This window comes from Pelodiscus sinensis, chromosome 25 (genome assembly GCF_052426305.1).
Source record: "Pelodiscus sinensis isolate ZL-2025 chromosome 25, ASM5242630v1, whole genome shotgun sequence".
Taxonomy (NCBI): Eukaryota; Metazoa; Chordata; order Testudines; family Trionychidae; genus Pelodiscus; species Pelodiscus sinensis.
The window spans coordinates 15,846,817-15,871,750 of NC_143076.1; the positions used below are offsets into that span (position 1 = coordinate 15,846,817).

The following is a 24,934-nucleotide window of genomic DNA, read 5'->3' on the forward strand; positions in this document are numbered from 1 at the left end:
GCAGCCTGTGTTGGCTGTCAAGGGGTCCAGCAGCAGCCAAGGGGTCCAGCAGCAGCCCCCCAGGGGAACAGGCTGGCCTGCCCCAGCTACCCAGAAGTGACAGATCACCCCCACCCCCACGGGTCCCCTAAGAACCAGCCACCCTGTGCGGTGAGGGTCGGAGGGAGCCGGTGTGGGTCTGCCAATAGCTGAGAGTCATTTCCAGCCCAGTGTCTCCTCCCGTTGTTCCCTGCTACCCCATCCGCTGCAGGCCGGGAGGGAGCTGGGAAGGATGGCAGCTTTCTCCGAGGCGCCGGCGCTGAGCAGCCGTGGATGGAGTTTGACTGCGAGTAACCTCACTGCAGCAGGAGCATCCCATCCTCCCTGCCCGAGGAGGAGGCTGTGAGCAAGCACAAGGGACAGGCAGGGAATTTAAAGATACAGAGGCGCACACAGAGCTTGTCCGCCGGCTGCCTAACCTAGGTCCTTCCAAGGCGCGGTAGGATGTGATCCTGGCCCAGCGACTGAGCAGCCGACGCTGGGACAGATCTCCCCCGGGGCGAGAGCTCTGCACAGAAGAGCAGCGTGGGTGGGCAGCATGAAGCGCTCGGGTAAGTGACCTGGGGACAGCGAGGCCTGGGGGCTAGTCAGCCAGTGGAAAAAGAGGCTCTCGGAGCTGGGGGAACTGGTCCAGAGGGGTGGCTGGTCCGGGCAAGAAGGGCTTAGTCTTTGGGTTCTGCTCTTATAGCAAATCACAGAATCCTAGAGCTGGAAGAGACCTGAGGAGTCACTGAGTCCAGCCCCCTGCCCAAGGTAGGACCAACCCCAACGAAATCAACCCAGCCAGGGCTTTGTCAAGCTGAGACTTAAACACCTCTAGGGCTGGAGATTCCACCCCCCCCCGCCCCCCAGGGAACCCATCCCAGTGCTTCACCCCCCTCCTAGTGAAATAGTTTTTCCTAATATCCAACCTAGACCCCACCCCACTGCAACTTGAGCCCATTGCTCCTTGTTCTACCATCCGTCACTACTGAGAACAGCCTCTCTCCAGCCTCTTTGGAACCCCCTTTCAGGAAGTTGAAGGCTGCTCTCAAATCCCGCCTCACTCTTCTCTTCTGCAGACTAAACAGACCCAACTCCCTCAGCCTCTCCTCGGAGGTCATGCGCTCCAGCCCCCGAATCATTTGGGTCGCGCCCACCTGCGAGATGACTACAGGAAGGGCGGGAGCATGTAGCACAGAGGCTGAGCAAGGCCAAGGCCCTCTGAGAATACAGCCTGGCCTGGGCTGCAGCCAAGGTGTGGGTGGCCCAGAGAACACCGTGGTGTGTCCGACCAGCCTCCCAAGGCGCCACGGCCAGAGGGCAGGCGGGGCTGGGTCTTGGGCCCTGTGGCTAGTAGGAGTTGGAGCTGCAGGGCGGGGGGCGGACAGCGACAGAACTGGACTGGCGAAAGCCCAGCGCTGCGTGTGCTCCAGCGAACAATCCTGGCCTGGCAGGTTGCATTGATGAGCCTTGCCCCCCCCCGCCCCCATCTGTAACCTGGCATGAATCCTGTGCAACCCCGGGGTGGGGGACAAGCCAGACAAGCCTGCTGGGGATAGAGGGCAGGGAAAGGGGGAGCCCCTGGGTCCTTCCATCTCTGGCTGGGGCTCAGCAGGAGAGAACTGGACCAGTCCTGCCCCTCTAACCGCACCAGGACCTTCTCCCTCAGCCCAGGGCATGGAGAGGTGCCCATCTACCAGCACCATCTGTGCTCTGAGGAGCCCCTGAAGGAGCCGGCCCTGCAGCCTATGGACCCAAGCCAGAGCAGAGTTTCTACCCCTCGGGTGCCATTGCAGGAGGGAGAGACCTGGTCAGCTCAGCTATGTGGTCACCATGGGGCTTGGTTGGCAATTCCATGTGCTGCTTGCATCTAAGGTCCGGCCAGGGGCAGACACCCTCCACCCCTGCCCAATGGACCAGCAATAGGCTGGGCTTAGCTGGCAGGAGCTGGGGCCCTATAAGCAGCAGGGTGGGTGGATGGGCAGACCAGCGATGCCTAATCTCTTTGTAGAAGATCCAGCTCTCGGACAGATGAGCTAGCTGATGGATTCCAGGCAGCACAAACACAACCCCCTGACGCAGGCGGTTCTCAGGCAGGCGGAGATTCGCTCTGAGCCGCCTGGATTTCTCCTCTCCCATCACTTCCAGCAGGGATAAATATTCAACAGCTCCAGCGGGCGGCAAAGGCTTTTAGCCACATAGATTCCTCCCCCTTCTCGTTATGCTGGCTTCAGCAGGAAGCAGCCTCTTACTCCCCAGGGGACTGTGCCTGGAGCTCGGTGTAACCCCATCTCCGTTCCAGCCCCAGCAATGCAGAAAGGAAGAGGCAGTGGATCAGTCTCTACAGCAAGCCGCGTGTGTGTTTGAGAGTGAGCGAAGCAAAGGGAATTGGAGGCATATGTGCTGCTAGGGTAATTAAAATATGTTTACAGCAAGATTGTAGAGAGTTTCCAGCACTACAACCGATTAAAAAACCTCTTAGGGGAGTTCCACAGTTTGTCCCAGTTTCCAGAACCCTTGTGGGGATAGCACAGACTGTAGAGGATCTCGGATGTTCTATGTCCGTGCAGTGTGTCCCTAGGCTCCGAGATGCTAGCGCAGTGCAACTAATAACCATTCTTACCCACTCTTATTTTATTATAGGGGCGTAAGAAATAATGGTAACCGATAAACTGAGAGACAGTGAAAGAAAATGCTGTTCCATTTGTCCATATGCACTAGGTATTCTTTTCTTTCTCTATGACTATTCTCAACCTGTGGAACTCCCTGCTTCAGGAGTCACAGAAGGCGAGGTTTTCAAAAGCAACTAAATGACCTGGGAGCACAAGTCCCAGTGAAAGCCCACTGGACTTGTGCTCCTGAGTCATTAAAGTATCAGAGGGGTAGCCGTGACATGCATCTGACGAAGTGGGTCTTTGCCCACGAAAGCTTATGCTCCTACACTTCAGTTAGTCTCTAAGGTGCCACAGGACTCCTGGCCGCTTTTGAGTCATTTAAGTGCTTCCAAAAATCCCATCCTGAGTTAAAGTAGGATTTAAATCCAGGCTCAGCAAATTTTAACCCCCATTTTGATAACACATTGTAGGTGCCATAAGCCAAGCTAAACAGGGTGGACAGATCTTTTGCTTCAGGGCCAAACCTCGGGTTCATAAGGGTCAGGAAGGAACACAGATTCACACCATTAGCTAGGTGCAGCATGGGGCTTTGTGCCATTCTCTGTTGCACCAGCTATTAACCATGACTGGAGACAGGTGCCAGAGTGGCTAGATCAGCGGTTCCCAAACTTTTTGGCATCATGCCCTGTTTTTGATTTTTGAGAAACCCTCATGCCTTCCCCGCCCCCCCCCCCCCCCCCAAAAAGCAGGAAAACTTGTTGAGAAAAACAACACCAAAAGGCCTTTTTAAGAGCAGAGCAGGCATTGCCCTTTTAAAGTGGCCATTTTGAAGTCTGCCCCAGCCAGCTGGAGCGGATGGATGGATTGTGCTCTTTCTTGGAGGGGGAATGATGGGAGTGGGGGGGGGGGCTGGGTCACCTCGTGCCCCCCCCCGGAATTTCTTCATGCCCCCCCAGTTTGGGAACCTATGAGCTATCAGTGGTTTTACTCCCTGACCCAGGATATAGCCTAATCCAAAACTAAGCCCCTGGGTCACCCCCAACTCCAGCCCAACATCTACCAGAACAGGTTGTCCCCCCAGCCAGGATGAGCAAGACGCTTGGCTCCTTTTGTCATACCCTACCACCAGAATAGGCTCATGCATCTACGAACAGCCGTGTCCCCCTAGAGGCACAGTGGCCAATGCCAACCTAGGCCTGGCGCAGAGCACTTGGTTCTCAAAGCCAAGCCAGCAGGCAGGATCCGAACTCAGAGTCACGGCCCCATTTCCCCAGCAAGAACAGACGGCCAGTATTTCAGGGCAGACCTCGTGGCTGTACAGTGCCTCGCACCAGGGGGCCCTGATCTCAGCTGGAGCCTATGGGTCCTACTGCACCACAAACCGACAACAACGCTGGCACTATCACTCATTCGCTCAGCCCACATAAGCCCCAGCGAGTAACCCATCTGCAAAAGGTGCCCTGAGTTATGTCCAAATGAGTGTGAGTTCAGGGAACTCCACCCAGAACAGCTAAGGGGAGCCCCGTGGGTGCGGCAGCTGAAGCGACTGAACCCTCTGCTTGTCCACGCCACGTGGACAGCTGGGCAAACTGCCCCACCCCCTGTGCATTTCAGTCCTGCCTCAAGAGTACTAGTAATGTTTGTACTGTGGTAGCAACGGAAGGGTCCAGCCAAGCTCAGGGCCCCATTGTGCTAGGTGCTGTACAGATAGGGTGAAAGCCAATCCCTGCCCCCAAAACCCTACGTTTGAAAAGAAGCGTTATTAACCCTAGAGTAGGTCAATTTCTACAGCCGGTTCACTCCTAAAGAGACCAGGAAGGGGGCTTATTCACACCAGTCGTATTGGTTTCTGAGCGGTAGGCACGTCCTATGGACCGGACTGAGACCCAGCAAACTCATTTCACAAATGGGAATGCCCCAGAGAAGGGATCCCCTTCCCAGCGCTACGGACATGGCAGGAGGCTCCCCTGCTAGTTCACATCTCTTGCACCTGACTCCCAGCAGGACCGGTTCCTAGTCTGAGTTTGGGCCAACCCGTCCGCACATAGTCACAGTTCACAGCTGTCTTCCACCTTCCCTGGGACTGGCCGTGGCAGCGGGAGAGCTCGCCATGGCTCAGCAGATGGTTTTTTAATTAATATCCTCATTAATGTGGCTCATTTCCATATGTCTCCCGTGTTGTAAGAAACGTTGTGGGTGATGTGTGTGACTAACAGTGACGGTGCGAGCCAGGCAGAGAGGGGCAGGGCTGCGTGTGCACTGGTGAGGAATTCCAGGCCTCTGATGCCACGTTGGGGGGGGGGGGGACGGACGGACACTGAATAGAGCGTGAGATTCCTCTGCTCTCAGACACCCCACCTGGCTGATGCACCTCAATCCTACAGCTTTCTTCCCACTTCCCCCAGCTGATACATCCCTGACTTGGGATTCCAGTGCATCACCACTTTGCTGGTGCACCTCCATCCCCGCCTGCAGTACCCCGCTGCTCCCCACGCACCGCTCTGCTGACACTCCTTTCCCTCGCCCGAGTTTCTTTTGGGGTTCCCACACCATTCTCCACTTCTCCTGCCAACCCTTCCTTGGGCTCTCCTGAACAGAGAGCTGTTTGCCAAAGGGGGGTGGAGGGGTCTGTGCATCCCTATAGGGCAGGGAGTTTGCAATGGATCAGCCCCGGAATCTCTTTGAATGTTTCCCCTTCTGTTGCGTTTCCTCCCATTCATGGCACCCAGTAACTTTCTGGAGTGGGGGGATGCCTATAGGGCCGCCTGATGTGAGCTGCCTGGCGTGGGTCACATTACTCCTCCCAGCCACGCTGGGAGCTGCCCTCCGCAGCCAGCGGGCACGGTGGGGATCCCACAGAGGTGGGACCAGATCCTAGGTGCTGGGGGTGCCCTGCTCCCTTCTCCTCCGTCCTCCAGAGAACTGGGCCTGATTCTCGCATGGGCCGGGCTCACAGGGCACTGTCTAGCTGCAACGCCGCCACGTCCTGTGGCTAGCACGGACCAGGGTGCCGCCATGGGCAGAGGGTAGTAGGGGAGCAGGGGGGTGGGGGGAACGGGCCAGCAGGCTCAGCCCTGCAAATACAAGCGCCCCGGGCCTTACCTCTAGGGGCCTGGCCAAGCCCGCCTGGGTGGCTGCCCCTTTAAGAGGGGCTGGGGAAGCAGGACCTGCCTGCGAAGCCCAGCCTCCCGGTCTGTCATGCAGCAGAGCCTGGGACCCCAGGGGCAGCGGGGTTCCTAGCGGGCCGCCCGGCCATGGGGGAGCCCGCGCCCGCGGGGGGCTGAGCGCAGCGGGCGTGCGCCCAGCCCGGGGAGGCGGGCGCCTGCAGTAGCCGGGCAGTGCGCCGCGGAGCCCGGGCGCGTCTCGGCCCCTCTTTGTCTGCCGCGGCGAAGGTGCGCGGGGCCCCGGAGCGCGCTGCGGTGAGTCTTGCAGCCCCCCCCCCCCGGCTGCAGCGCCCCAGCCCGGCGGGACGTGCCCGGGGGTCGGTCCCGCTGCAGTGTGGACGGGGCGGGGCGGGGATGGATGCGGCGCGGGCGACGGGCTGTTCCCGGCACATCTGGCGGGGGGGTCCCGGTCCTTGCTGCGAGGAGCCGCGGGAGGCTTCAAGGTGACCCCCGAGGGCTGCCCCGGCGGGGCCAAGCTTCCCCTTGGTCCCTCTGGCCCCGACCGTCCGGGGAGGGGAGGGGAGGGGGGCTGCGGCGGCCGGGCGGGGTGGGGAGCGCCTGGGCATGCCGGGGCGCAGGAGCCATGGGGGCGGGGGACCGGCAAGGGCTCTGTCCGCATCGGGAGCGGCCCAGCTAAGGATGCGCTGCCCGGATCCCCCGTGGCTGAAGGCTGCAGCCCAGGAAAATGTAGGTTAAGGAGACGTTAGTGCCGCGCGGGGCGGGATTGGGGGACCGACATGGGGCCTGGGGTGCTCGCCTGCAGGCTCAGTTCCCCTCCCCCCGGGCTGCCCTGTTTGGGGCTCTCCAGGGGCGATGTACAGGTCTGGGCAGTGCTAATCGCATCCCCCCTTCCCCGGACTAGCCCCACCGCTAATCCCGGCAGCCTGCTCTGGGGTGGAGCCCGCTGGCGACTGACCTACCCGCGCTGCAGTGTCAGGTGGGGAGCCAGGGAGACTCTGCTGGGGGGCACCAGTTAGAGGACAGCGGGGGGGGGGGGGCACTTACTGGGCCTCTGAAAAGTGCCAGGGGAGCACAAATGAAGCCAGGACCCCGGGCCAAAGGGGCCGATTGGCTTTTAGGGAAGAGCCCCCCCCCCCCCCGTCGGGGCAGCAGCAGTTGCCACCTTGCCTTGCAAATCTTCTACTCCAGCCCTGGCCTAGCCCCAGCTTGACACCCTGCTGGAGCTGAGAGCAGCCTAGGATCCTGCCGGAGTGGGGCAGGAGCTGGGAGGGGGGCAGGCTGGCTTAACCCGGGAAGGACGGGGTGGGAGGGGGGAATGGGGAGGATTTGCCTGTGGTGTCATGGCTCTGTCTGCCTAGACCCTGCACTTGCACCCTGACCCCCTGGAGGGGATTTCCCCCTTGAGCATCAACAGTTCCTAGCCAGTGGGAGGAGCACATTGGAGGGGCGGGGGGGCTCCCTGAGCACGTATCCTGGCTGGCTTTACGGGGGGTGCCCCATAATCCCTCCTCTGACTCTGTCTGTCACTCCTCCCTGCCCAATGAGGATGTAGCAGGATGGGGGGGGGGCTGATTTAGCTCCCTGCTCCCCACTTGGTCTGGTGGAGGGAGAGCCATGTAGGGGTACGGGGGGGGGGGGGCCCACATAGGACAACATGCTGTTCTGCTGCCTCAGCCTGAGAACTAGGCCTGAGCCAGCCATGGCCAGAGCTCCATGAATTATTGACTCCACAGATGATCAGTGGCTGTCTGCCCCCAGCTCTCCGGGACTGGGCAGAGCAACATCAGCCCTGGGGTGGGTTTGGGGGGCACAGGAGCAGTGGGGAGAGATTCTCCTGCAGGTGGAGCTAAGGCCTCTGGAGTGTGCAGCATCGTGGCTAGCTTGCATGGGATCAGCCCCTGAATTCTCTTCCGCCTCTGAAAGAGGTTGGCCTCTCCAGGCCAGGCCAGAAGGGGCTGTTCTTCATGTCCTGCCCACGGGGCAGCCCCTCTCTCCCAGGGCATGCCTGTACCCAAGGGGTTAATACGCAGCAGTGCCAAGCCACTTCCGTGGGAGTCTCCACTGGTCCAGGGATGCCAATAGCTGCTGCAACATTTAATAGGGAGGCAGAGGCCATGTGGTCAATGCCCAGCAAAACGGCCCTGTTCTAGCAGAAGTAGCTGCAGGGGGCTCCCCACGATGCCAGCCCCTGCATCCCAGCAGGAGGTGCTGTAGCAAGGACCTCAGAGCTGTTTTCTCCCAGCCTTGGGGCAGGAGTTTGACTGCCGGGCATAGAGCACGCTACGGGGAACTGGTCAGTCTCTCTCCGTGGCAGACGTGCGTGGTGTCCCCCTCCAGAGCATCGCTATGGCTGAGAAGGGCATGGACCCGACCTGCGTCTCCATCGCCCTGGAGGACTCCGTGTGCAACGCCAGCTCCCAGGACGCGCCTCTCCTGACCACCCACCTGAAGAAGGTGGAGAACCACATCACGGAGGCGCAGAGGTTCTCGCACCTGCCCAAGCGCTCGGCCGTGGACATCGAGTTCGTTGACCTGTCCTACTCCGTCCGGGAGGGCTCGTGGTGGAGAAAGAGAGGTAGGAGGTGGCTGCCCTGGGGAGGGCACCATGGTTCTGTGTGTGTGTTTGTGGGGAGGTGTCTTTGCTGGCAGCTGTGTTCCTGCAGCCAGGGAATGGAGCGAGCTAGCCAGGAGGGGAGCAATTGGAAAAGAAAGCACGTGAGTCTTGCAGGCTTTGCAGAGGAGAAGGCTTTGCATCTCACTCTGCTTTAGTTTGATCTGTTGACTGAAGGGTTAACGGTGGTGGCAGGTATCGACTAGCATAGAGGCCCATGTGAGTTGCTTGTATTCCTATTGGGTAGATCATGTGGGGAAGAGAAAAAGACACCCCCATCTTTTGTTGCAATTCCTGTTCTATGCTGCATCTGTGGCGGAGCCTGGAGACAGCCTGGAGCTGCAGAAGCAAAGGGTTTAGGCTGGTGAGATGGCGACTGAGGACCCTTTAGTCCTTGGAAACTCTTTCCTCTGTTGAACGCAAGTGCAGAGTTTGGTTACGGCAATCCAAGAGGTCTCGCTCCTCACCAGGGACAGAGCTGCATGAGAGGAGAGAGCTAGGAGGGGAGGGAAAAGAATGAGACCGACCCTGGGAGCATGGTTGGAATAGGCCCCCGGGAGGGCGTTAAAATAAGAGTGTCCGTTTTGAGATGGCTCCTACCAGGGACGGGCAGGCAGGGGCAGTGTGTGAGGTCAGGGTGCTGCCTGCGTTCTGCAGCTGTTGGGGTTTGGTGAGCAAGGTGGAGGGTTTGGAATAGGGATGGGACGGGAGCTGGGAGCTGGTTGCTTATCTTAGCATCCATCCACCAAGATGGCCAGAAGTTGAGACCAAATTGACATGTTCTACTTGCCACTTTCGACTGTGGGGAGAAGAGGAAGGACGCACCGGGGAGGTCTGCGTTTGTGATCCTGTGGTGTTCTCCATGTCTCAGCGTGGGGGAGGGGTGTCAAAAGTATCAGTTCTCTGCTCCCACGGGTGGTTTTCCGCCTTGGTGGCTCTTGTGTCAGAAATCCATGCCCCAGACATCTCTGCCCCCGGGCCCCGCCTGCGGAGAGGATGTGGAGCCATGTCCAGGGCTGCCGTGCTGAGGCTGGCTGCTGGCATGGTTCAGTTCTGGGGTGTGCTCGTGGCCAGGAGAACATTCCTTCTAATTTTTTTCCATCCTTGTGCAGAATAAATTTTGTTACGTGCACTGAGCCACGTGCAGATGTGCACCTCCAATAGAACCACATGCTGCTGGTTGTGGGCAGTTGGGTGGCCGCGTAGAGGGGACACTGCTTCCAGCCCCTGTGCAGTAGGATCTGCACACAGCAGGTGAATGTTGCTGAATTTGACTCTAGCTGTGAGGTCAGAATGACCCCCGGGGAATGTGGCTCCAAGGGGCTGTGAGGTGTTCCCATCACACAGCTCTGCTGGACTTCCCTGCTAAACCGCTGGGGCTTCCCCCACCTTAGGCAGGGGCTGTCTTTTTGTTCTGTGTTTGTACAGCACCTAGCGCAGCGGGGTCTTGGGCCCGCACTGGGACAACGCAAACAAGACCAGTGTTTGCTCCAGCCCAGTGTGTCTGTGGGGAGTGGCGGCTGCTCCTATTTTAATCATCCCTGTGGGGCTGTGGTTTGACAGCGCGAGGTGCAAACCCGCCAACAGGAACTGGAAGGGGAGACTGTTGTGTCACTTCCTGTGACGGATGAACTGCAGTAACCTCTAGCCCGGACTCCCAGATGCCCCAACCTGCCTTCCCTGCCCGTAGCAGAGAGATGGGCGCAAGCCAGGGCATCTGCTGCTTGGAGGAGTTTGCCTCTGAGGGCCTTGGCTCCGGCCACTTTCTACTAGGGATGTTACGATGTGTTTACCTTTGTGTAAGTGTGGCACCTTGATATGGGGGAAGGTGCGAGCCGGTACTTGCGGGAAGCCTGTTTTTAAGCCAGCTCCATGCAAGCACCAGCTCCCGCCTGCCCCTGCCTCCCTCCCCCCCCCCCCCCCTCCGGTGCTGCGGTCTCTGTGGGATGCAGCAGTGTGGGGACTCAAGGGGGGCAGGCAGCTCCATGGGAGCCGGCACGCATGGGAAGCCGGCTCCAAAACTGGCTCCCCACACGTACTGGCTCCCACCTGCCTCCCCCCCACCCAGTGCTGCTGCCTCTGTATCGGAAGCAGCAGAGCATGGGTGGGGAAGGGCAGACAGCTCCTGGCTTGGCAGGAGCCGGTGCTCACGGAGGGCCAGCTTAAAAGTTGGCTCCCCACGTGTGGCAGCTCCCATCTCTCCTGCCCCCTCACTCTGCTGCCTCTAATACAGAGGCAGCAGTGTGGACTGGAGTGAGGGGGAGGCTGCATGTTACTGAAGGCTACCCGAACAGCCCAGGCTCATCAGTTAACCATGTACCTGAGTATACGTTCACATCCCTGCTTCCTACTAGGGTGACTTTCATCCTCAGCCCCAAAGCGCTTTGCAGGGATTACTTACTCACCTTTGAAATGCGGCCACCTCTGGAGTGGGATGCAGCAGCTGCTAAGCTGCACCCAGTAACACCTGTCGAGGAGAATCCCGGGAAACCGCTGGGCGGGACTTAGGGAGGCAGAATGGACTTGCCCAGATGGGAATCACGGAACGGCTGGAATCTCAGGGGCAAGATTCAGGGGCTTCCAGTCCCTTCACCGAGACGGGTTCGGTAGGAAGCTGCTGCAGACGTGTCAGGCTGGCGGGCGGGTGGAAGGGTGCTTGAAAGGCCCTGACTGATGTGCCAGATCAGAGCACGAGCAGGCAGAGTGGGGGGTTAGTTTCCTGCTCCCCCCACTGTCCCCCTCCTCCAGCCCTTTGAGGACCGCTCCTACCAAACCACGCGTCGGTGGGATCCCCGTTTCATGTGTGTAACTCAGGCCCCCAGAGAGCCGGGGGAGGCTGATGGCAGCCGGTAGGTGGTGTTCTCCTTTAATTAGCTCCCCTCATTAATGGGCTGCCAATCAAATGGTCCCAGGAGGCCAAAAAGAAGCTGATCCTGGAGGGGTGAAGAGAGAGACTATTAGAGCCCAGGGTTTGGCAGTGGTAGGAGAGGGGTGAACGTCGCCCCAGTTGCAAACAGAGCCAGGCTGGGTGCAATGGGTTAGTTCAGCTGCGCGGGTGCCAGAGGTGATAGGGGGTGACATTACTAGAGGGTCCTAAGTTTTATAGGACTGCAGCTGGGGAAAGACCAGGGCATGGTAGGGCAGAGGACTGGGGAGGTAGTCTTGCCTAGTGGATAGGGCATTGGACTGCGTCCCCGGAAAACAGGTTTTTTAGTCCAACTCTGCCATGGGCCTGCTGGGCAAGTCACATCCCCCTTTCCATGCCTCAGTTTCCCTGTCTGTAAAACGTGGCTAATGCCATTGACCTCCTTTGTAAAGCACTTTGACTATGTCTAGACTGCATCCCTTTTTCGGAAAAGGGATGCAAATTAGACGTATCGCAGTTGCTAATGAAGCGGGGATTTAAATCTCCCCCGCTTCATTAGCATAAAAATGGCTGCCGCTTTTTTTCGGCACGGAGCTTTGCCGGAAAAAAGCGCCAGTCTAGACGCGGATCTTTCGGAAAATAAAGCCTTTTCTGAAAGATCCCGTATCCCTTATTTTAAGAGGCAGCCATTTTTATGCTAACGAAGCGGGGGGAGATACGTCTAATTTGCATCCCTTTTCCGAAAAAGGGATGCAATCTAGATGTAGCCTACGTGTTCTACTGGTGAGAAGAGCTCGCTGCTGATGTGAGTCTGTCGGGGCTCAAAGCCCTCTTCTCGGAAGTCTCCTCTTCCCCCCTTTTTCAACCCTGGGTGTGGCAAGAGATTTTGGGGGGTGAGGCTAGGGATACCTGGTGCTTGTGTGCCCCGTGGGGAGCAGAACTGCTCAACCATAACCAATTAGCGGGGCTCCCTCTCCCCAAAGGCTGGATTTGGTCTGGGTGCAACCTCTCCACCTGACAGGAGGCTTGAACTGCTAGCCAAGTGGGATATCCAGGTGAGGCAAAGGGAGTGCCCCCTGGCCAGACCGCAAGGAGCCTAGCTGGTCTCAGCTGGCTGTGGTTCTGTGCAGCTCTTCCTCCCTGGGCAGAAGCTCAGGGTGCCTGGGTCCTCCAGCTGTCAATCATCCACATTCCAGCCTAGGCAGGCAAACTGGGGAGCCCTTCACCCCACGACAGACCCTCCCACCCTGGCCGCTAGGAAGTTCAGGAATTTGGCCTCCCAGGTGCAGTTTGCCCAGGATTGTGGACACGGCTTCTGCACGCATCTGTTTACTTGATAGTCGGGGAAACTGAGGCATGGAGACTTGCCCAAAGTCACCCAGCAGGCCAGTGGCAGAGCCAGGCATGGAACCCAGGCGTCCTGACACCTCACTGCTGTTGGGTGGCCCGCTCAGGGGTCCCGGTGAAGCTTCCTCTTAACAGTGTTTTTCCTCACCTCTCCCCCACCTCACAGCAATCCCTGCCCCCTCCCCATGAGCCTTCAGTTCTCCTCTCCCTAGCACAGGTGTCGGGGAGGGGGGAGACTAAGAGGGGTCTAGCCTGGCGGGGGGGCAGTTGATGGGGCAGAGAGGACTCTAGTGTGCTGAAGGGGGGGCTAGTTTGGGTCTGACCCCATTAGCCCCACAGGGCCCACTCAGATACCAGAGAGCTGGGAGGGGAGCAAACCCACGCTCCCGGCTGGAAAGACAGACCCCAGCACCATGCCCGTCTTCATCTGCCAGAGCTGACGGGCGAACTGCAAAGCCTCTGCAGACCCAGCCGGCTGCCTTCCCCGGCGGCAGGCAGCCACAGGCAGAGGGCTCAGCTGCGGCCCGAGGTTACTGGCTGTCAATGAACTGGAGTAACCGCGCGGCAAGCTGCAGCCCTGTGGATGCTGGAGCGTGGCGGGGCTTGTGTGCGGTGCTGAGCCGCCGGCCGTGCAGGGCTGGGGGAGGGGGGCGCAGCCCTGCGGCTGAGTTTGCCGTGCTGCTGTGCCCGGCTTGGGGTGGCTTGTCACATGCTGCGACATCCCCATTTTCAGCATCTCGCCTGAGCCTGGCCAGGACTCGGGGAAACCTGCAGCCAAGGGACCTGTGGGGAGGATGTTTTATGCGCTGCCTTATTGTAGCGCTGAGGGGCCCTCCTCAGGGCTCAGGAGACATCAGCGGGGGCATAAAGGGGCCCCCAGTTTGCTCGTCCGCCTCCCCCCACCTCCTTCCCTGCTCCCGGGGCAGACTGTGCTGTTAATTTCCTGTGGTGCCCCAGTAAAGGTTCAGAGGTGAATCCCCACCCCACACGGGGGAAGGGAGCCTGCTGACAATGACCCAGAAAAGGAGAGCGGTCCCTGGGCTCGAGACAAGGTACACATGTTCCTGGCTGATGGGGGGGTGATGGAAATGTTATTCCCCTGGCACGAGATCCAGGGCCATTTGGGGGCTTTGCAGCAGCGAAGATCGAAGGCAGACCCTTCCACCATGAAGCAAGTGGAGAATCCCCATTAGCTGCTAGCAGTGTTGGGTCCAGGACACACCATGAGCCCCTCTGTTTCCCCTCCAGCAGAGGGAAGTGGTACCCCCCCATAACCCTAGAGATTGACACCAAGCCGCCTCGCGAGACAGAGCTGCACATTGCTCCCATGATGCTGTGGGCTGGAGCCTGGCTTTCCCTTTGCCCGGCTGCGGCGCCTGGTGGGAGGAGCGGTTAGGAGGAGACGGCATTTCCAGGAGTGTGGCCCATAGGGCTGTGGGTGTGGCTGATAGGGGTTCACCCCATCAGAACCACAACGGTTTGCTGAAGCCAGAACTGAGGGGTGCAGTCAATGCTGGGTTGGCGCTGCCAATGTGCAGAACTGGGAGCCAACCCCACAGTGCCTGTATCCCTCCGGCTGCAATTGCCGGGAAGTTGCTTCCTTAATTTTTACCCTGGTGTCAGTATGAGAGAGTTTGGAGGAGCGGGCCCCTGTACCTCGGATGGAGGAAGACCTGCAAGGCCTTCAAACCCTTATCCCTGTGCATTTACGTGTGTTGGGGGAGGGGCCTTACTTCAGGAGCAGGGTCCCACGGTGCTAGGTGCTGTCCAGTCATGATGAAAAGACCGGTCCAGCCCCCAAAGCTGGCAAATTAAGTATCTGGGGATGCAGTAGCCAGTGGGCAGCAGATAGGGTCTAGGTCATTAGATGAGGAGATAAACCTGCCATCCTCTTAATCCGGTGTAATCCGTCTCTCTGCTCCCTGTGCTCGTGCTCTCATTCGGTCTCTCCTCGCTCTTTCTGATCCGCCCCCAGGCGTGGTAGGGCGGAAGGTCCTAACCTCCGGCTGCACCCATGACGCGTTGCCCTGGCGTGTGGGCGGCTGCTTGCCCTTGTTTCAGCCTGTCGCTCTGGGTTCCAAATCAGGCTCCGATGTCTGCCTCCCCTCCCCGCCTCCCCCTGCGTTTCTTTGACGCCTCCGCCGGAGAAGTCCCCAAATTGGCTCCGGCAGGTGCTGGCTCCTCAGAGACGCAAGGCGGTGCCTGTCACACGCCCCCGCGACATCTTGTTCCCAGCGCAGCAAAATGCTAATCAGCCCCTTCCAGGCTCCGGTAACGCTGGGGCTGATTAACGGCTGCTGCCGGGTGTCACAGTGGGAATGCAAAGTAGGTCGGCTGGGCCATCGATCCAGGGCCTGGTGTTGCTGAGGGCTGCTTCCCAGGAGGCCTCTCCCTGGGCAGTGCCTACCCACCCGGGGCGCTGCTGGGGGGGAACTGGGGTGACTCAAACACCAGTAAAGACGGATTCCTCTGAGCGCCTCTGCCCCACAGGGCACTGCAGTAGGGACAACCGGCCAGCCCTCTGGCCCAGGCCAGGCAGCGAGGGGCCCCATTATGCTCCCCACTCTAGTTTCTCATCGGGTGCTTGTTTGTCTTTGTCTTGAGACCCCAGTCCTGCAAGGTGCTGGGCGCCTGCTGGGAGGGGGCGGGGGCGGGGGCCCAGCAACATGCAGCATGGGGCCCGTAGACTCGGGCGTGCCGGTTGTTCAGCTCTGCTCTTGGTTTCCCCGTGCAGCGGCTGCCCCTGCATCACTGGGGCTAGTGCAGCTGCAGGGGGTTTGCCAGGAGCGGGGTCCAGGCAGAGGGTGTCAACGCTCCGGGTGCCAGAGAATAAGTATCAGTGCGTGTCCCTGGGGCTGATCCTGAGAGGGTGGGGGGAGAAAAGTGGGCTCCCCTGGGATTCCACATATGATCCTCCCTCTGTCCCAGTGCAATCCCATTCGGGCCTGTGCCCCGTTTCAGTAGGACGGAAACGTGCCCCCTGCCTGTGCGCTCTGCCCCGCCCCAAGACTAGTCCCGGCACGTGTCCTTTGTGTTCTCATTGGACGGTCGCTGAAGCCCCGGGCATGCAGCTTATCGGTTGCAAGTCAGACAGGCTCCCCAGGGGGTGGAGGGAGCCGGCTGCTGACCTGGCTTCCTGGAATTTACAGCTGAAATCGATGTGGCTGTGCTGCGGGAGCCGAGCTGGGCTGCGCCTGGGGCAGAGTAGCCAGGGCCTTTGGTGAGCTAAGGCCCTGCAGAAACAGGCGCCCTCACCCGAGCGTGACCCCCTGTGCGGGGAGGAGATGGAAGGAGGCAGGCATAGCCGCTGTGCATTTGGATCTGAGCTGCCCCATGGTTCTGGGGCTTGAGGCTGGCAAGGCTGCGATTCCTGTCCCAGTGGGTGCAGTGCAAAAGGCAGGTGCCGAGGCTCCGAACAGCAGCTGCCCAAACTATTCTAGTGCATACCTGGCTGGATAACCGCACTCAGAGAGTAGTTATTAATGGTTCACAATCCTGCTGGAAAGGTATAACAAGTGGGGTTCCGCAGGGGTCTGTTTTGGGATTGGCTCTATTCAATATCTATCTTCATCAACGATTTAGATATTAGCATAGAAAGTACGCTTAATAAGTTTGCAGATGATACCAAGCTGGAGGGGTTGCGACTGCTCTGGAGGATGGGGTCAGAATTCAAAGTGGTCTGGACAAATTGGAGAAATGGTCGGAGGTAAACAGGATGAAGTTTAATAAAGACAAATGCAAAGTGCTCCACTTAGGAAGGAACAATCAGTTTCACACATACAGAATGGGAAGTGTCTGTCTAGGAAGGAGTACGGCAGAAAGGGATCTAGGGGTCATAGTGGACCACAAGCTGAATATGAGTCAGCAGTGTGATGCTGTTGCAAAGAAAGCAAACATGATTCTGGGCTGCATTAACAGGTGTGTTGTGAGCAAGACACGAGAAGTCATTCTTCCGCTCTACTCGGCGCTGGTTAGGCCTCAGCTGGAGTATTGTGTCCAGTTCTGGGCACCGCATTTCAAGAAAGATGTGGAGAAATTGGAGAGGGTCCAGAGAAGAGCAACGAGAATGATGAAAGGTCTAGAGAACATGAGCTATGAGGGAAGGCTGAAGGAATTGGGCTTGTTTAGTTTAGAAAAGAGAAGACGGAGGGGGGACATGAGAGCCGTTTTCAGGGATCTAAAAGGGTGTCGTAAGGAGGAGGGAGAAAACTTGTTCTCCTTGGCCTCTGAGGATCGGACAAGCAGCAATGGGCTTAAACTGCAGCAAGGGAGGTTTAGGTTGGACATTAGGAAAAAGTTCCTGCTTCTGATACAGAGGCAGCAGCACTGGGTGCGGGGGAGGCAGGTGGGAGCCAGTACGTGTGGGGAGCCAGTTTTTGAGCCGGCTTCCCATGCGTGCCGGCTCCCATGGAGCTGCCTGACCCCCTTGAGTCCCCGCAGTGCTGCATCCCACAGAGACAGCAGCACCGGGGGGAGGGAGGGAGGTGGGAGCCGGTGCTTGCATGGAGCGCTCCTCCCGATTCTCTTCCTGACCCGTTCTGTGCCTCAGTTTCCCCATCTGCAACATGGGGAGAGTGATGCTGTCCAGCGATTGTAACGGGCTTTGGATTGGTGGTGGGTCAGGCCAGAAGGGACCATTAGACCATCAGATCTGCTCTCCTGTGGAACTCCAGGCCAGGATGTTTCACTCAGGTACCGTCGCATTGAGCCTGGTAAGTGTGTTGAGCCAAAGCGTGTCTCTCAGAGAGGCCTGCAGTCCGGATGGGAGCCGAGAACAGGTGGCGAATCCACCACTTCCCTTGTGGAGGGCGCCAGAGAAGGGCGAAGGGTTGGGTGGTGTTCCTGCCGAGGGGGCAACTCCTCCGTCCCAGAGAGGTGACGGTTGTGGGGCTCACCCTGATCTCCTCCCCTTTGCCAGGGTACAAGACCCTCCTGAAATGCCTGTCCGGGAAGTTCTGCCGGCGCGAGCTCATCGGCATAATGGGCCCCTCGGGCGCAGGGAAATCCACGCTCATGAACATCCTGGCCGGTTACAGGTGAGGCTGCTCCCTCGTGGGGGGAGGGCGGAGGGTCCCCGCCGAATGCTTGGCCGTTGAGCACGGGGGACAGAGCCCCGTGGTCCCCACTGTCCGGCCGGGTGCTGCGGTGGAGGGTCGGCAGGGGGGATCTGCCCCCCTCCGCCTCACCGGCGCCTCGACTTGTCGCCCGCAGGGAGACCGGCATGAAAGGCCAGATCCTGGTGAACGGCCGGCAGCGGGACCTGCGCACCTTCCGGAAGATGTCCTGCTACATCATGCAGGACGACATGCTGCTGCCGCACCTCACTGTACTGGAGGCCATGATGGTGGGTGGGCGGGGGCGGGGTGGCTCAAGGGCTGGGGGTCTCGCCATCGCCCTGGAGCTGCTCAACACACCGTCCTGCCACTGCTCCTCAGTCCCGACCCACAGGCCCCCTGCTCTCTCCCCACACTGCGCAGCGCTGCCAGTGCCCCTTGGTCCTGACCCACAGCCCCCTGCCCTTGCAGCCCCGGATCCTGCGGAGCAGGGCTGAGGGCAGAGTGCCATGGGGGGCCGGGAGTGCCCTGGCCTTCTGGCGGGGAGCTGGGCAGGCCCCGGTGTGGCTGGCCTCAGGCGCTGACCGGCCCGTGTCTGCTCCCTGCCCTGCAGGTCTCGGCTAACCTGAAGCTGAATGAGAAGCAGGAGGTGAAGAAGGAGCTGGTGAGTTCGGGGTCCCCCCTGGTCAGTAGCCGAACTTTCTAGGGAGGGTGGCACCCCCTGGGCAGCACCGCCATGCCCAGAAGGGCCCGTCCAGTCTCTCTGCTCCTAGGGCCTCCGTCGCTTCCGCCTCTTTAATGGCTCCGTTCACCAGCACTGATGTGGGACCTGAGGCGGGCTGGGGATGGTGGAGCTGGGGACGGCGTGGGCAGGGGAGGTGGGGACACAGGCCGGGAGTGGCGGGCGCAGGGGCAGGCGGGGACACGGGCTGGGCATGGCAGGGGCGGGTGGGGATACGGGCCGGGTGCGGCGGGAGGTGGGGACACGAGCTGGGCATGGCAGGGGCGGGTGGGGACACGGGCCAGGTGTGGCAGGGGCGGGTGGGGACACGGGCCGGGCGCAGCGGGAGGTGGGGACACGGGCCGGGTATGGCAGGGGCGGGTGGGGATATGGGCCGGGTGCGGCAGGGGCGGGTGGGGACACGGGCCGGGTGCGGCAGGGGCGGGTGGGGATATGGGCCGGGTGCGGCAGGGGCGGGTGGGGATATGGGCCGGGTGCGGCGGGAGGTGGGGACACGGGCTGGGCATGGCAGGGGCGGGTGGGGACACGCGCCGGGTGTGGCAGGGGCGGGTGGGGACACGAGCTGGGCATGGCAGGGGCAGGTGGGGACACACGCCGGGTGTGGCAGGGGCGGGTGGGGACACGAGCTGGGCATGGCAGGGGCGGGTGGGGACACGGGCCGGGCGCAGCGGGAGGTGGGGACACGGGCCGGGTGTGGCAGGGGCGGGTGGGGATATGGGCCGGGTGCGGCAGGGGTGGGTGGGGACATGAGCTGGGCATGGCAGGGGCGGGTGGGGATATGGGCCGGGTGTGGCAGGGGTGGGTGGGGACACGAGCTGGGCATGGCAGGGGCGGGTGGGGACACGCGCCGGGCGCGGCAGGGGCCTCATATGCCTCAGGTGGGGCTGTGGCGGGGCGAGGTGCCCGAGGAGGGGCGGGGAGGCTGGCACCGGGAGTGACTCTCTGCCCTACGCTGGGCCAGGTGCACGAGATCCTGACGGCGCTGGGGCTGCTGGAGTGCTCCTACACCCGCACCATGTCGCTGTCCGGGGGGCAGCGCAAGCGCCTCGCCATCGCCCTGGAGCTGGTCAACAACCCCCCGGTCATGTTCTTCGACGAGCCGACCAGGTGAGCGCGGGGCGTCCCCGGCCTGAGCCTGCCCGTCCCTCCTCGCGGCCCCGGCTGCCTGCTCCCTTCTGAGGGCCGCCTCCCTCCTCCACCCGCCAGGCCGGCGTGGGACTCCGCGGCCCCATGGGCCAGCTCGGGGGAGCCAGGCGTGAGCCGCGGGGTCTCGTCTCGGCTGCCGCCCAGACTTTGGGGCGGGGGCATGTCACAGCCAGGGGCGAACATGGATTGAGCAGGACGGGGAGCTGGGGGAGGGGGATGGCGCTGTGAGGGGAAGTTCTCACTGCACCACTGCAGAGGGGAAACCTGGGGGGGGCTGTTCCCACACCAGCGGGGGCGGGAGGGAGCTGTGAGGGACGCTGTGTGGCCAAGGTGGGGGAGTGGGGAGCCCCTGGCCGGTAACTCCTGCCAGCAGCGCAGAGTCAGAGCTCTCCTCGGGGTGCCCAAGGTGTCGCTGTGTCTGGGATGGTCTTTCTCCCCCCCCATTCCCATCCCACCGCTCCTGGCTCCCCTCCTCTTCCTCTCCGCATTCATCCTGTCCCCTGCTCTCTCTCTTCCCCCCGTTTCCTCGGCTCCAGTGGCCTGGACAGCGCCTCCTGCTTCCAAGTGGTCTCTCTGATGAGGTCCCTGGCCCAGGGGGGCCGCACCATTATCTGCACCATCCACCAGCCCAGCGCCAAGCTCTTCGAAATGTTCGACAAGGTGGGTGAGTCCCCCGCCCGCCCCGGCGCCTGCTCCTCGTAGCTCCACCTCCGGGGGCCCAGGGGTCTGGCTGCCCCCGAGCGCCGAGACTGGGGCGCGTGCCAGGCAAAGGGCTCGGCCACGCAGGGACCCGCAGGAGCTAGGGCAGCAGGCAGTGTAACAAACAAAACAAAACGGGACCCACTTCCCCACTTGTGGGGCAGAGTCCCAACAGGCTGGGGCAGCATCTCGGGGGGTGGGCACCCCTGCCCTGCTGGCTCCCCCTTCCCTGTGGGGCAGAGCGCTCCCTGGCTGGCATCAGCCCCTGGCGGCAGGACATCTGGGGCGTGGACTGGGGTATAGGAGGAGACTTGCTGCCCTTTCCGACCCAGGCAGCTCTGTTCTCTCTTTCAGCTCTACATCCTGAGCCAGGGCCAGTGCATCTTCAAAGGGGTGGTGACTAACCTCATCCCCTACTTGAAAGGGCTGGGCCTGCACTGCCCCACCTACCACAACCCGGCCGACTTCAGTAAGTGCCCTGCCCCGCCAGCCCCCGGCGCCAGCCGAGCGGGGCCAGGACGGGCCTCCGGGGGCAGGGGGGCGGGTTATTCAGCGCGCGTCCCGGGGTCTGGGTGTGGAGAAGTTCGCGCCGCGCTCCTGGGCTCGGCCTGGCATGTGGTTCCGGCCTCTCCCTGGGCATGTGGGATAGGTCGTCGCTTCTGCCCTAAGCACGCGAGCTGTGTTCCTGCTAGACAGCTGCCGCCTTCCACCCCAGAGGTGGCTGCATGTCTAGGCCCTGGCAGGGCGACTGCACATTGCCGGGGCTCTGAGAGCCTTTGGGGGGGTCAGCGAGAGGAAGGCGCTGCCCGTTCCCTGTGCAGGGGGGCTCCGGGCACGTGGGCGCGAGGTCTCCCTCCTCTTGCTCCGCGTCTGGGGCAGGGATGTCTAAAGACGTGTCCCTCGCCCCACCTGGCTTGGAGTCTGCCCCGCAACTCCAGCCTTAGCCTGGCTGCGGGGAGGTGGCTGCCCCCTGGAGTCTCCTGCCATTTCCTGCCCATCGCTGTCATGCGTCCCAGCTCCATTTCCGGGAGCCGATAAGCTCCATTCTCACCCAGCCCTAGATGGAGCGTGCCCCTCAGGGCCGGGGCAGAGGGGGCAGGCTTACCCAGCCCCCCCGGTGGTCAGTCACTGCCGCGAATGGCAGGGGAGGGTGGCTTGGCCCTAGGGGCATCTCAGTGCCTGCTCTTTGGGGTCCCCCCAGTTATCGAAGTGGCCTCGGGCGAGTATGGAGACCTCAACCCGCTGCTGTTCCGGGCCGTCCAGAACGGGCTGTGCACCATGGCCGAGAAGAAGAGCAGCCCGGAGAAGACGGACCCCTCCTGCCCGGCCCCCTGCGTGACGGTCAGTGGGGCAGCCCTGAGGTGGGCGGGGGCAGGCCAGCCCCGGGGCAGCTCCGGGTAACGTCCCTGCTCTCATCACACGGCCCCAGGCCCTGGCCAGCTCCTCGTTCCCCCGCCCTGAGGGAGCTGTGTCCGTGGGCCCGTCTCTGGAGGGGAGGCTGCCTGTCGCAGGGTTACCTGGCTACTGATGGAGCCAAACTCCCCCAGAGGCGGCAGCCTGTTCTCCAGGGGTCTCCCCACACCCCAAGGCACTGGGCTCGGCCTGTCCTGCCCCCCTAGTGCCGCTCGCCGGGGTGTGGGCAGCAGGGTGCTGGGTGGGGTGGGTGGTGGCTGAGTCCTGGGCCCATAGTTGCTGGAGGTCATGGGGCAGGTGCCGGCGCTCCCGGCCGATACCCAAGGGGCGGGTTCTGCTGTGTCGGGGCAGGGAGCCTCAGGGTGCCTGCCTGACTCTGTCTCTTCGCGGTGGTTCCCCCCCCCCGCAGGACGTGGATCATATCGAGAGCCACACGTTCGCCACCAGCACCATGACCCAGTTCTGCATCCTCTTCAAGAGAACCTTCCTGTCCATCCTGAGAGACACGGTAAGGGAGGGGCGTGGGGGGAAGGGCCGGGGAGGGGCAGAGACCAAGGCTGGGGCAGAGGGGACTAGTGCTCTGGGGAGCAGGGGGGGGAGATGGGGAGGAGGGAGCAGGGACCAGGGTTGGGGGAAGGAGGAGGAGGGAGGCGGGGGGAGGGGGTGGAAGATGGGGAGGAGGGGCCAGGGACCAGGGTTGGGAGGAGGAGGGAGCCGGGGGGGGGGGGAATGGGGAGGAGGGAGCAAGGACCAGGGTTGGGAGGAGGAGGGAGCTGGGAGGAGGGGAGGGGGAGGGGGGGATGGGGAGGAGGGGCCAGGGACCAGGGTTGGGAGGAGGAGGGAGCCGGGGAGGGGGGGATGGGGAGGAGGGGCCAGGGACCAGGGTTGGGAGGAGGAGGGAGCCGGGGAGGGGGGGATGGGGAGGAGGGAGCAGGGACCAGGGTTGGGAGGAGGAGGGGGAGGCGGGGGGAGGGGGGGGATGGGGAGGAGGGAGCAGGGACCAGGGTTGGGGGGAGGAGGAGGAGGGAGGCGGGGGGAGGGGATGGGAGATGGGGAGGAGGGAGCAGGGACCAGGGTTGGGAGGAGGAGGGAGCCGGGGAGGGGGGGATGGGAGGAGGGGCCAGGGACCAGGGCCTGGTGGCTGGAGAGGGGAGGAGGGGCTGCAGCAAGGGAACTCCCTCGCAGCCGGAGCCTTCGGGTCTGTGCCCGGGGAGGTGGCCACGAGGGGCGCTTGCTCGGCCAGCAGCCTGGCGCACCGTGGCCCTGCCCCTCCCTGAGTGCCGAGCCCCCTCTCGCCCCGGCAGGTCCTCACCCACCTGCGCTTCATGTCCCACATCTGCATCGGGGTGCTCATCGGGCTGCTCTACCTGCACATTGGCAACGATGCCGGCAAGGTCTTCAACAACACCGGCTTCCTCTTCTTCTCCATGCTCTTCCTCATGTTCGCCGCCCTCATGCCCACGGTGCTCACGTGTAAGGCGCTCCCCGGTCCTCGTGGACCCCAGCACGGCACGGCGGGCCCCTGGGGTTCCTGTGCTGCGCTGAAACACCTACGCCAGCGACGCAGCGGGCTGGGGCTGGGGTGGCGGCAGCGGGGCAGGTGGGGCCAGCCAGCAGGGCAGGGTGAGCTGGGGCTACACTCGGAACTGGCACTAGGGGCAGGAGGAGCTGAGGCGGCCCAGGGGCGCCCCTGGGGTGTCCGTGGAGGAGCCCCGGCTGGTAAGGGGTCAGCTCGGTGCCCTGTGCAGATAGGGGGCACCAGGGCCCTGCCCCACTGGTGGGCTCAGGTTGGATTCCACGAGTGGGGAGCCCCTAGCTGTGGCTGCAGACTCCAGCCAGGCCCGGGAGAGGCTGAGGCTGGGAGCGACGGGCAGGGGGTGGAGCGTAGGTCGTTCCGGGCCCCGTTCGGTCCTTGGCCAGGCGCCCGAGGGAGCAGGTGCATCGTGGATCAGAACCAGCCGCAGCCACGTGGCTCCAGGCGGGCTCAGCTGTGGGTGAGGAGCCGGGGGGTGGGGGTGGAGCTGCGGGCGCTAGAATGGGGCCGGCGCCGGGCCCCACTTGCTGCTCATCGGCTGCACCCCTCTGTCCCTGCAGTCCCTCTGGAGATGTCGGTGTTCCTGAGAGAGCACCTGAACTACTGGTATAGCCTGAAGGCCTATTACCTGGCCAAGACCATGGCAGACGCCCCCTTCCAGGTGAGGACTCAGCACGGCGGCGGGGGAAGGGCTGCGAAATAGGCTCTCCTAGGTTACGCTCCAGGCGGCCCTGCCTACAGGGAGATCCAGAGCTGGCTTCTAGGTGCCTGCCGCTCCTTGCACGTCGGACCCCTGTGGAGAGGGGCAGAGATGGGGGTTCGCAGAGCTCGGGGGGTCCCTGCCCTGTGGAGCGAGAGGCATAATGCGGCCCATTGGGGCTCTTGGGGCCACAGAGCAGTGCTGCAGGGGGGCAGAGACCCCGTTCACACAGGCTCAGACGTAGTGGAAATGGGTCCCGCTGAACCGCCTCCTCCCCCCCGCCGCAGGTGATCTGCCCCATCGCCTACTGCAGCATCGTGTACTGGATGACAGGCCAGCCCCCGGAGGCCACCCGCTTCCTCCTCTTCTCTGCCCTCGCCACCTCCACCGCCCTGGTGGCGCAGTCCCTGGGGCTTCTGATCGGAGCAGCTTCCACCTCCTTGCAGGTGAGGGGGGGGCAGGTCGTGGGTACTCCAGAGCAGCCTCTGGCAGAGTGTGTGCCAGTCTGCTTGGTCAGGGTCCATGACTGAGCGAGCAGCGTGCCAGCGCGTGTGGGCTGTGGGCGTGCGAGGGATGTCAGTTGTGCAAGGGCGTGGCACTACACGCAGGTGTGCACATTACTGGCATGCGAGCCTGCGTGTATGCCTACAGGAGTGTACCACGGACATGTGTGTGCGCATGTTACATGGCCATGCGTGTACCCACCAGGGCACGCGTGTGGGAGCGGGTTCGCATGGCACCGGCCACGTGCTGCGCCCCCCCCCCCACCGCCGGGCCTGACTCCGACCTGCCTTTGCCTTGCAGGTGGCCACGTTCGTGGGGCCAGTCACTGCTATCCCGGTCCTGCTCTTCTCAGGCTTCTTCGTCAGCTTCAAGACCATCCCCACATACCTGCAGTGGACGTCGTATGTCTCCTATGTCAGGTACGGGTTCGCAGCAGTGATGGGTGATTGCCCCCATCCTGGACCCCGCGAATGCGCCCTGAGACGTCCCTCTGAGCAGGCTTAGCCGGGTTCAGACCTGGCCTTGGGGCTTGAGGGGACATTTAGCTCCCTCCCCTC

The 24,934-nt window shown here is 62.1% G+C and overlaps 1 protein-coding gene across 3 annotated transcripts in view; it reads left to right on the forward strand.

The window, feature by feature from the left end:
* The first annotated feature begins 5,847 nt into the window (after positions 1–5,847).
* Positions 5,848–24,934, forward strand: part of ABCG4 (ATP binding cassette subfamily G member 4) — a 28,766-nt gene continuing 9,679 nt past the window's right edge. For all 3 annotated transcript variants that reach the window (XR_016347839.1, XR_016347840.1, XM_075909757.2), the window contains exons 1-14: positions 5,848–6,055; positions 8,099–8,336; positions 17,504–17,621; positions 17,797–17,929; positions 18,253–18,303; positions 19,343–19,488; positions 20,064–20,187; positions 20,581–20,695; positions 21,428–21,567; positions 22,049–22,147; positions 22,944–23,112; positions 23,734–23,834; positions 24,161–24,319; positions 24,678–24,796. Coding sequence is in view for 1 of the 3 variants with exons in the window: in XM_075909757.2 (XP_075765872.1) it covers positions 8,108–8,336; positions 17,504–17,621; positions 17,797–17,929; positions 18,253–18,303; positions 19,343–19,488; positions 20,064–20,187; positions 20,581–20,695; positions 21,428–21,567; positions 22,049–22,147; positions 22,944–23,112; positions 23,734–23,834; positions 24,161–24,319; positions 24,678–24,796 (1,703 nt within the window). In the remaining 2 variants the exon portion in view is untranslated. The remainder of the gene's footprint in view (positions 6,056–8,098; positions 8,337–17,503; positions 17,622–17,796; positions 17,930–18,252; positions 18,304–19,342; positions 19,489–20,063; positions 20,188–20,580; positions 20,696–21,427; positions 21,568–22,048; positions 22,148–22,943; positions 23,113–23,733; positions 23,835–24,160; positions 24,320–24,677; positions 24,797–24,934) is intronic.